General features: G+C 28.1%; 1 protein-coding gene across 1 annotated transcript; it reads left to right on the top strand.

Annotated features, from left to right (window-relative positions):
- The first annotated feature begins 258 nt into the window (after positions 1–258).
- On the top strand, positions 259–1032 carry LOC122512048 (secreted RxLR effector protein 161-like). Its single transcript, XM_043627664.1, has one exon. It carries the CDS (start codon positions 259–261, stop codon positions 1030–1032), a length of 774 nt encoding a protein of 257 aa, XP_043483599.1.
- The last annotated feature ends 11371 nt before the right edge of the window (positions 1033–12403 follow it).

The raw sequence follows: 12403 nt of genomic DNA, 5'->3' as shown, positions 1-12403 counted from the left end.
TTTTAATTTCAAAAGCATAAGCAGTGATAAGTGCGTCTTCATTGGTGTGGTTAGAAATTTGAAAGTGTTTTAGCCCTTTATGTCGATGATGGGTTATTAATAAGTGAGAGCAAAGAAGCAATTAATGATGTATTGGTTTACTTAAAGAAGAGCTTTTATGTAACAGTTGATGAAGCAAATGAATTTGTAGGAATTGAGATTAAGCGTATGAGAGAAAAGCGTATTCTTAAAATTTGTCAAACCGGGTATATAGATAAAATGTTAGAAAAATTCGGTATGAAAAGTGCAAATTCATTGAGTGTTCCAGCAGAACCAGGTTTAAGTTTGCGTAAAAGTGAAGTAAATAAAAAAGAATGTATTCCTTATCGCGAAGCAATAGGCTCACTTTTATTTACTGCAAGAACATGTCGACCGGATATAGAATATTCAGTCAATTATGTGAGTCAATTTTTAGATTCTTTTAATAAGGAACATTGGCAAGCTGTAAAGAGAATTTTTAGATACTTGATAGGGACACGAAATTATGGTTTGGTTTTTGGAAATAGTGGGAGTACACTTAATCTTTTAGGATTTACCGATGCAGATTACGCAGGGTGCATACAAACACGAAAGTCAAGAAGCGGTTTTGTGTTTCTGTTAAACGGTGGACCAATATCTTGGTCGAGCAAGCGTCAAGATGTAGTTTCACTATCGACAGCCGAAGCAGAGTATATAGCTTTAGCAAATGGAACAAAAGAAGCTATTTGGTTACGTCGGATGTTGAATAAGTTAGGTATTAAATGTGAAACAGCTCCAATTTATGTTGATAAGCAATCCGCGATAAAATTGTCTAAAAATTCTGAATTTCATCAGCGATCAAAGCACATAGATGTGCGATTTCATTTTATTAGAGATGTGATTGGTAGAAAAGATATAGAAGTAAAATATGTAATGTCAAAAGATCAATTAGCTGATATTTTTACTAAACCGTTACCCAAGCAACAGTTTGTATATCTTCGAGAAATGATGAGTGTATCAGACCATTCAAAATAAGTGGGAGTGTTAAATTCTCTGTAGAATAAATGATATTTTGTATGGTTTAAAAATGTAGAAATGTTAGTAGCATTGAAAACTGAATTTAGTTAAACAAGTCTGTTGCAAGTTGAGCCAAAATAATTTCAGGTAAAGGAAACTTTATGATAGCAAAAAGGTAGTAAGTATATACCTCTTTTTGGGTTGATTTTGTCAAGCGTCGTTTTACCTGATTGCAACAGTAGTACTCCGCTAACCAGAAATGAGCAATGTTCGATGCTCATAATTTGTAATACATTTTTGATACATTAAATAATTATTTTACTGATTAAACCTGCAGCCTTATTTATCCCGTGTATAAATTCAACAAAAATCGCTACCGAGGTCAGAAATAAATAAGTTAAACAATAGAGAAGAAAGTGATGCACCCTGTGGAACACCACACTTAACTTGGTCCCAGTTTGAAATGTTGCCATTACCGTCAATAACTCTTTGTGATCTAAACCTAAACGACAAACAGAGTTCGACATATTGAATAAAGCAAGTTTATTAATCACTAGTTGATAGTCCACAGAGGGAAACGCCTTTGAAAAGTAAAAAAAAATCGCAACAGTAATGTATCTAGCATCCATAGCAAGTTTGATATCAGATGTAAATTTTAAAGCAGCCGTACATGTACTCTGCATTTGACGGAAACCAGATTGCAGTGGTTCAAATAATTTATTTTTATTTAAATATGATGTTATTTGCTTACAGACGAGGCGTTCTAATGGTTTAGAGAGAGCACAAATTATTGAAATCGGTCTCAGATCGGATGGTTTCTTTGGATTAGTTATATTAGGAACAGGTTTGACATTGCTCATATTCCAAATATCAGGAAAAAAACCAGTCTGCAGGAAATAATTATATATATATGCAATAGGACAGTGAATATTATAGGAAGAAACAGTTGAATCATTTTAATATTAATGTTATCAGGCCCCATGCTTAATACTCTCAAGCATAACATCGAGTGAAATATCATTGAAAAAGAACTTATTTTCATCAAAGTTGTTGTAGTCATTATTAACAGGAATAGTTATATGAGTAGGAGTTAAAATAGTTGTGCTAGAAAATACGTCCAAAAGTTCATGAGCCTAAAAAGAATAGTCAGTTGACGTTTTTTTATTTGGAATAAGATTTTAATTTTTTAAAATTCTCCAAATATCATCTGTCTTACTTTTACTTTTAATTACGTTAAAATTGTATTTATTATAAGAGTCTCGAATTTTTGTTTTTACTAGGTTTCTAAGTTTTTTAAATTTAGATTGATCATATTGTTTACCAGTACGCTTATCAATTTTGCATAGTTTATTACGTTCTTTAATGAGGATTTTTATTTCCTCATTCATCCACGGAGAAAATCTACATCTTATATTTGATAAGTGCAGGGGTGCAAACACGTAAAAGGCTGAAGTAATATAAGAAGTCAATTTATAAACCTTAACATTAATGTCTGATTCTAAGTAAATACTTTTATTGTATGCCAAAAAATTTAAATTTAATACTAATTAAATCGTGACTAGAAAGAACAGGTACAGCATTTTGATTAACAGCTTGAATTTTATCAAGATCATCGACAAACATTATTTCTATTCTCGTACTAGAGGTATTCACATGGTGCGTTGAGCTATGAGGGACAATAGACATTCCAGCTGAATAAAATAATGATGTTAAATAAGAGGTGATTGAAGAAGGGATATTTAAATTACAATTAAAATCACCCATGATAATAATGTTATTGAAATATTGTATTAATGAAAAAATCTGAGATTCTAGTTCAGTACCAAACGACGCATTTGGAGGCTTATATACAACTCCCACTAAAGCGTTATCAAATTGAGATTGTACTTTAATAAATAAAAACTCAGCAGTAGGGTAAGATCCCTCAGAGCTCACACAAATCAACGAACAATTAAAATCTTTATGTACATATGAACACACACCTCCACCTCTACGATTTTCTCTATCTTGGCGAAATAGTATGTACATAATTATCCAGACTAACAAAATTATTAGCAACATTAGGTGACAGCCAGGTCTCAAAGTCTCAATAGCAGGGCCCAATGGAGTCAAATTCGCCGTTGAAATATCTTCTTTATCATCAGGATTGCTACCCAGTGGACAAAAAATCAATGTAAAAACAGAAAAAGTACAGAGCGACTAAGCAAAGCACGTGTATATAGTTGGCAAGGCCGTACATAACAAAAGATTATGTTATGTGGTACTATACCAAAGGCCTTGCTGAAATCAAAGAAAATAATTATGGTAACCTTTCTATAATCAATAGCCAGATTGAAAAGGATCAAGAATATTTTTTGACTCAACAAATTTAATTTGCTGACTATGTACAACTTTTTCAAGGCACTTTTTTCAATAGCAATTGGTCTATGCTCCCCAGGGTGTTGCAGAATCTTTACTTTATTTACAGGTGTGATAAATGTCCTGTTTCATTCATCAGGAAAGACTGAGTTTTGCAAAGACAAATTAAATACATCAAGTACATATGGAAATATAACAGGCATCGCTTTTTTCACAATGCTAACAGAAAGACCACAAAAGCCCTGTGCTTCAGTTTTTATACTTTTTATAGCATCAAACAATTCAGATATGAATAGATTCGTAAATAGATTCCCTAAAAGATAATTTCTATTTTAATATTTCAATATTTTATGAAAAAAAATCACTTTTCTTTTTTAAAGATTTTTTTATTCACGCAAGGATGGTCATTGCAGTGTTCGGTTTTACGGACACACATAGATTAAGTATAAAGAAGAGAGAAAAAAAATATGAAGCCTAACCTCAATGATGAAGAGCAATGGGCAATAATGTGCCCTCGATATCCTTCATGGTTGGACCATGAAAGCAATATCCTGGGCATGTGAAAGTTGCAACGACTGCCCTCGTGCTCTGACAGCACCCCTGCGGTGAAAGCGCCACCAAAGGGTGGCTCCTCTCATCGTGTTCAAAGAAAATTGAACATACTAGGAGCAATCGAGAGGAATTGTCCCCAGGTTCAATGTACTACACGGAAAAAAATGACAATGATAATAATGATGTTTATGGTAATTACAGTTAATATTATTCCATAAATGTTATAATGGGAAAAAAACTGATTGATTAATACTCTTCTTTCGATTTTAGTAGTTTTGTGACCAATTCAGTTTAGTAGTGTGGGGACAATCTTTTACTAACGCTATGGACGATTAGTTTAAGAAATTATCATTTGTCTTTTCAGTTCTTCAAAGAAACTTTTTCAACGCCTACGAACTTGAAATCAAAATAAATAAATGAGTAAAAAATTAATAAGTGAACCATGCTATCAAGAAGTAAACTAAAAAAGAGACACAGAAACAGTTGTACAAATTATCCCAAAATCTGAATGGTAAAAACATCTTGCTTCTACAATTGATATTCTAATTTCAATATCAAATTCCCCTTTCCCTCGCGGCACCAAGACTCCTTGTTGTTTTGATGGTCGAAATAAATGGAAATAAATATCCTTAGGGCGACGTTAGAAAAAAAGAGCTTTGACTCCTCGAAAAAAAAGAAAAGGAAACCGGGGAAAGCGAACATGAATTCAGTGGGGAGAAAGTTAAGGAGTTTCGATGGAATTGGTCTCTAGGATAGGGTCAGTAACGTCTCAACATGCATCATTGGAGACGAGACAAGAACAGTGGAACTTATCCAGTTTTGCCTTCTCTATACCTCTTGATACTACTTTCACCCTTCATGTCGTACACACAAAGCTATATATACAATAATTCCAGTAGAAAATCGGCAACATTTCGTAAGATCTAATATACCAAAAATGGGACACATGGAATTATTTCTTCCCTATTTTCTGTCTCTCTTTCTCTTCCATCTCACCTCACCCCAAAAATATTAAACCTTGCTCCATTAATTTTGTTTCTTATCCGCAAACTAATTGGTTTTCGAGATATAACTATTATAGGAAACAATGATTCTGAATTTAATGGGAAATTTATTGTCGACTAAAGTTTTGGGCAGCGAATCGGCAATAATATTTAAACCCCTTTTATTACTTCACCGCTGTATGATAAAAGGTAGATGAAAATAGTTATTAATAAAAACACGAAAAACAAATAATCTTGTGACGTCCAAGATGTCATTTATGTTTTAAATGTATTCGTATCGTCTTCTATGAATGTATGTTGTCAATGTATTTTAATGTATTGTTTAGTAATAATCTAATTATAATTTAAACATTTATTATTATTAAATTTAAACTATTTTACATTTTTGTTATTTCAAATCATTTTCATATTATAATTTTACATTTTCACACATAAAAAGGATGCAAGATTGACAATCTGGTTCCTCGTGTTTTTCCTCTCAATGTTTGGGATAATTTGGGGTAATTCCTCTCTTTTCCTCAATTTACTAATATTCCGAAAACGAATAAATCTAAGTTATAATAGTAGAGTGAACCCTTAAACTGAAAATAGTGTCGAAACATTACTACTCTCAACTATTATGCAGTGCAGTTAAGTTAATTAAATTTTATTAAATATTGCTTTGAGGATAATTAATTATACATTTCATTCAAGGTCAATTAACTATTTTTTACACGAAAAAAAAGAATAATCAAACTTACCATGAGGAGTGTCAAAGTCCTCATGGAAAAAATTAATGTTTTTTATTTATTTATTATTAAATTCTAATAACCGTATCAAATTTAAACTAGTTGACAATATTATTAATTCAATATTATAAATATTGTTGACATCTATACTTACATTAATTACAAAGTAAAATCCACGCAGGATCTAATTTATTTCATTGATAAGGGATGTTTCTTAAATAGGAAATTTCCCCCATCGATTGCGTAGCCGAGAGGCTTAATGTAAAAGCGTGCGATTTATAATTAATGCGTATATTTAGTTGTATGGTTAGGTAGGTGTTCAATCCCGTATGATTGTACGATTTTCCGATGCATTCAGTTGTTAATTGTAAGTATGAAGGTGTGGGAAGAATAAAACTTGTGAATTAATAAATATGAATATATAAAGAGTGCATTTAACATATTTTTCTTTTTTTTAATGATTGGTTATTGTTTTTTTTATATAAAATTGACGAAGTGAATACAAGGAAACACTCGTTTCGCGTCGCGTCGGCCATTTATTTTGACAGGTTCCGCGCCTACGTTCCTTTATTGTAAGAATTGCGAAGTAGAGGACTATACACTATACGCAATACTGTTTTTTCAATATTGACTCCCAGTTTTTCAAACTCCATTTTTCTCCGTGTTATTTTAACAAATTTTATCAATATTGTGACTGGTTTTATTCAGTTTTGTGAAAATTGTTGCCACTGAATTCATCAAGTGTTTATCTTCGATTGGATAAAGCAACGCTTTCAGATCGAATCACGTACACAAGCAGTGTTTTTGCTGATGGCAGAAACCCTTTCACTATATGTATACATATATACTGCTATCTAATTAACCAATTGCATTAGAGATTAGAGAAGCAGGGGAGGGATTTGAAAGAGCCGAGGTAAACATTGTATTATCGTCTCTGGAGAACTACCATGTGCAGGTGTTTTACACTCAAGGATCTGATATGCCGTAGTTTCTAGTACTTAGTACACAATGGAAGTCCATAAGTATGGGGGGAATGGCAAAAGGACCCAGGGGGAGATTGTTAGAGTGAGAGAAGTAAATGAGGGAGGAGGATAGAGTGAAACGAGAGAGAATCATATGAAAATATATGTGGAGAGACAAAGAGAATTTTCATCGTCCAGAAGCTTTGGATTAAGACCTTAGCATCCTCAGACTATTTGTTTAGAACACTCCTCAACAATGTGTGATTTATTATCTGATTCCCTTACGTTTCTCCTTTGTTCCGATAGTTTTATTAAATTTCTATTTCTTTTAATATCCCTGATTTTATTTCTTTTATTTTCTTCTCTCCAATTAGACCAGGATTTAATGAAGAATTAAAAAAACCAATTATTGAGATTGGAAAATTTGCCCAGTAAATTAATGATCGATTGCAATGTCACTATGCACGAATTCTCTCTTGAGACAATGTTCTGCCACGCTTACCAAAAGATCCATTAAACGCTATTAGCCATTAAAGCGTCAAAATATTTTACGTCCAACGACAGGGGCGGTAACTGCCGGAAATATACGACCTTTTTTGCGAACAATTCTGACTTCTGTAGTTACATTTCCAAAAGAGAAGAGAAAAAATAGAAAAATCAGGGCTCGAATCAGTGAAAGTATTTAAAAATACGGACTTCACGGACCAAAAATGAAAAATTACGGATCAATTACTGAGAAAAATATAACCAATCCAAGTCAAATAAGAGAACATTTTACTTAAAACTATATAAATTAAATTTTTCATAACTATAAAACATAAAGATATCGATAAGACATCGATTACTTCATGTTTTATAATAATTAAAGATGACCGAATGATAAAATCATTTCCAATATACAATTATTATTTACAAGAATCTTTAACTAAAATTCTTCCTTAAATCGATTATTTTTAATAATTTTCGAAAAAGTTCTTTGCCAATTTTCAAATCCATTTGTTTACAATATTCAATTTTACGAAATTTCAATTATTCGTAAATTCTTCAATGAAATAAATATCAGAATATAAAAACTTAAAATAGGGTCAGAATTTCTCAAACGGATCACCTAAAACTAAAAAATATTCTTTTTGAACCAAAATAGTTTTTTTTACTCTTAATATGGTTAAGAAGAATCCCTGAAAATATTAAGCCAAAAAAAAATTTTTTTGTAAAAGTTATTAACAATTGAATTTTTTAGTACTGATAAATTAACAAATTTTTTTCTCGAGTTCTAGTTGACGGATTTTAAAATTAAAATATGGGTTTTTTTCGTCTTGAATTGCACTATTTAAATATATTTTTTGTTTTTAAATTTTTTTATTTTTTATAATTTTTATATAATTTGTTTATAAAATGTTAATAAACAAATATGTTCTTCACGTCCTAACAAAAAAATTAAAATTGTATTCTATTCCTTAAATGTCTCTGAGTGTAAAACTGTTTCGAAAAAAATGAGCCTCAATTAGAAAAAAAATTATTAATTAAAAACTGCAGCCGTGTAGGGCTTTATATGACGTTAAACTCGCCCCGCGCGCATTGGCATTTTTTTCAAAATTGTCTGTAACCTACAAATTTTATCGGATTTTCATGGGCTTGGTCTTAAATTAAAGGGGATAAAATTTCTAAAAGATTCCACTAAACCAATTATTGAATTTTAAATTGTTTATATTTTTTTTGTTACTCAAAGTTAACAATTTACAATACTTTTAGAAAAAATCATGTTTATTTTTTATTTTTTCATTTCAGATGATTGTAATCAATTTTAATTCGTCCAGCATAACCAGCAGACAAATAATAATGTATAATACAATTTATTTAAATTGTTGCAAACAATGTTAATTAACAAATAGATAACTTTGGTACTTTTTTATAAACAAAATTTTTTTTTTCAGACAAATTTATATTTATTTAGGTAATCTATGTCGATTTTGATAAAAATTTATTTTGAATTTAATAATTACTATTGTTATTAACAATCATATGAACAATAATCTAGTTTCTTTGACATTTGTAAATATTTTAGGCATTTTTTAAACATAAAATGTCTATATAATATGTATATTCTTTCAAAAACTTTAAAAATTTCTTAGCATAAACAATTACATTCGTTGTAAACAAATTATTTACTTTTTAAACAAATAATTAGCTTATTTCTGCAAAAAGAAAAATTATTTTTCGTATTTTAACGAGTTTAAAAAGTCATGTAAAGCTCTACTTGATTATTGATAACTAGATTATGATATGATAGTTAATAACAATAGTAAATATTAAATTTAAAATAATTTTTTATCAAAATCGACATAGATTACTTAAATAAATATAAATTTGTCTGAAAAAAAAATTTTGTTTATAAAAAAGAATCAAAGTTATCTATTTGTTAATTAACATTGTTTGCAAAAATTTAAATAAATTGTATTATACATTATTATTTGTCTGGTGGTCATGCTGGACTAATTAAAATTGATTCCAATCATCTGCAATGAAAAAATAAAAAAGTAAACATGATTTTTTTTAAAAATATTGTAAATTGTTAACTTTGAGTAACAAAAAAAATATAAACAATTTAAAATGCAATAATTGGTTTGGTGGGATCTCTTAGAAATTTTATCCCCTTTAATTTAAGACCAAGCCTATGAAAATCCGATAAAATTTGTAGGTTACAGACAATTTTGATAAAAATGCCAATGCGCGCGGGGCGAGTATAACGTCATATAAAGCCCTACACGGCTGCAATTTTTAATTAATAACTTTTTTTCTAATTGAGGCTCATTTTTTTCGAAACGGTTTTACTCTCGGAGACATTTAAGGAATAGAATACAATTTTAATTTTTTTGTTAGGACGTTAAGAACATATTTGTTTATTAACATTTTATAAACAAATTATATAAAAAATTATAAAAAATAAAAAAATTTAAAAACAAAAAATATATTTAAATAGTGCAATTCAAGACGAAAAAAACCCATATTTTAATTTTAAAATCCGTCAACTAGAACTCGAGAAAAAAATTTGTTAATTTATCAGTACTAAAAAATTCAATTGTTAATAACTTTTACAAAAAATTTTTTTTTTGGCTTAATATTTTCAGGGATTCTTCTTAACCATATTAAGAGTAAAAAAAACTATTTTGGTTCAAAAAGAATATTCTTTAGTTTTAGGTGATCCGTTTGAGAAATTCTGACCCAATAATATAAAAAAATTCAATTAAATTTTTTCAAAAAAATGAATTTCAAAATTCAATTAATTTTAAAAATTCACGCTATATTGCTTTTAATATTCAATTATTATCTAAAATTTTAACTGAAATTAATTTTTAAATAAATTTTTATTAGACAATTCTACTAGAATTCAATTATTTAAATACAAACATAAATAATTTATTGAATAATTGAATGTTTCTTAAAATTTAATTCCTATAAAGAATCGTTATCAAAAAATTTTTAAATAATAGAATTTTATCAACTAACTTTAATAAATTTTTTAAGAATAATTACATTTTTCGATAAATTCGATTAAAATTGTACCTATTAAAAATAATTTAAATTCTACTATAAGTTTAATTATTTGTGAAAATCATTGAATCCCTATAAAAAGAATTTTGATTATTTTTAAACAATATTTAATTTGAAAATAATTGAATTTCTGTAATAATTTGTAACTTTTCCAAAATTCAATTATTTTTAAAAATTCACGTTATATTGATTTTAGTATTCAATTATTATATAAAATTTTAACTAAAATTATTTTTTAAATTAATTTTTATTAGAAAATTCTATTAAAATTCAATTATTTTAATACAAAAATAAAGAATTTAGTGAATAATTGAATATTTCTTAAAATTCAATTCCAATAAAGAATCGTTATCAAAAAATTTTCAAATAATAGAATTTTATCAACGAATTTTAATAAAATTTTTAAAAATAATTACATTTTTCGATAAATTTGATTAAAATAGTATTAAAAATAATTAAAATTCTGGGATGAGTTTAATTATTTATGAAAATAATTAAATCCCTAAGAAGAATTTTTATTATTTTTGAACAATATTTAATTTTTGCGAAGAATATTATTACTTTTGAAAATAATTGAATTTCTGCAATAGTTTGTAACTTTTCAAAAATTGAATTTTCTTTTTGTGTTTTTAACTAAACATCTTCTATAAATCCATTATTTTTAATAATTTTTGAAAAAGTTCTTTAAGAATTTTCAAATTTATTTGTTTACAATTCAATTTTACAAAATTTCGATTATTCGTAGATTCTTCAAATAAATATATATTAGAAAATAAAAACTTTAAACAATTTTTAAAAAATCCGCAATTAAAATTTCTCAAAAAAATTTATTCCACATAATTGTTAGTTAAAAATATGAAACATTCAGATTATCAAAGATTTTAATCTGAAAATAATTGAATTTTAAAAATTCAATTATGTCTAAAAATTTACGCTCTAATGCTTTTAATATTCAATTATAGAATCTAAAATTTTAGAATTCAATTATTTAAATACAAAAATAACAATTTATTGAATAATTGCATGTTTTTAAAAATTGAATTCTAATAAAGAATTTTATCTATAAATTTGTTGTTGAAATAAATTGGGAAAACAATTTGGTAAGAATTAACAAATGTGAAAAATTTATTACACGTGAATGAAATTTCATACAAATTACATTTGTGATCGATATAAAATAAAAATGAGGCATGCCATGGAAAAACAGAAACTGAAAAAACCAGCTGACCAGCATCAGTGAGAAGTTAGTCTCGAAATATCACGTGATGAGTCTGCACAGTGCACAGTGGCTATATCTTTACCGCGAAATGAAAATAAATTTAAAGTAATAAGCACTTGTAAATTTCAACATTTTTAAATAACTGAATTCTTTTGACGAATTTTAATAAATCTTTTAAGGGCATTTGAACCTTGATGACGTTTCAGTTTGTGCAAAGCATGTGTGACGTCATCAAGTTTCAAATGCCCTTAAGCATTTTTTGAAGGAATTTTGACAAAAATTTAATTAAAATTTTTGATAATAATTGAATTTTGGAGTAGAATTTAATGATTTCTAAATATAACTGAAATTTTGAAGAGAATTTTTTTAAAATTTTTTAACATAATTGTATTTCTGCGAAGAATTTTAATACTTTTGAAAATAATTGAATTTCTGTAATCATTTGTAATTTCTCAAATATTATCTAAATTATATCGTACAATTTACAAACTTTTCGTCCTTTTTCAATCAAATTACGGACTTTACGGACCTTTCTTAAGAAAAAACGGACTTTTACGGACTTCAAGTAAAGTTACGGACTTTTACAGGATATACAGACCTAGTTCGAGCCCTGAAAAATCAACTTTACTTTTTTTCACCCCCATAAAAAAAATTCTTCCACCATAATAAAAAAAATTCCATAAAACTATTTCTCATCAAGAATTTAATTAGCAATTCTTGACAAATATTGGTGAAATGTAATTTTACATGAATGTTTGAGGGGATTCTATGAATACAGTAAGAGTGACCCAAAAGTCAATTACGCTCTTTCCCCAAGTAAATGTCTTCTCATCCTTAATTCCCCTGTCTCTCTCTCACTCTCTCACTTTCATAGGAACAAAATTAAGTATGCTTCGAAAGGGTCGAATTATTTATGATTTTTTAGGGGAGGATAGACGCAAAAACCGTTTTTTGATAAATGATCCTGAGATGAATGCGTGTGGCCAACACTTTTTTCATGCCCACTTGATGAGA

The sequence above is a fragment of the Leptopilina heterotoma genome, unplaced genomic scaffold (assembly GCF_015476425.1).
Source record: "Leptopilina heterotoma isolate Lh14 unplaced genomic scaffold, ASM1547642v1 Lhet_935, whole genome shotgun sequence".
Classification (NCBI taxonomy): Eukaryota; Metazoa; Arthropoda; class Insecta; order Hymenoptera; family Figitidae; genus Leptopilina; species Leptopilina heterotoma.
The sequence above is the reverse complement of the archived record's forward strand: the minus strand, read 5'-3'. Positions and strand labels throughout refer to the sequence as shown.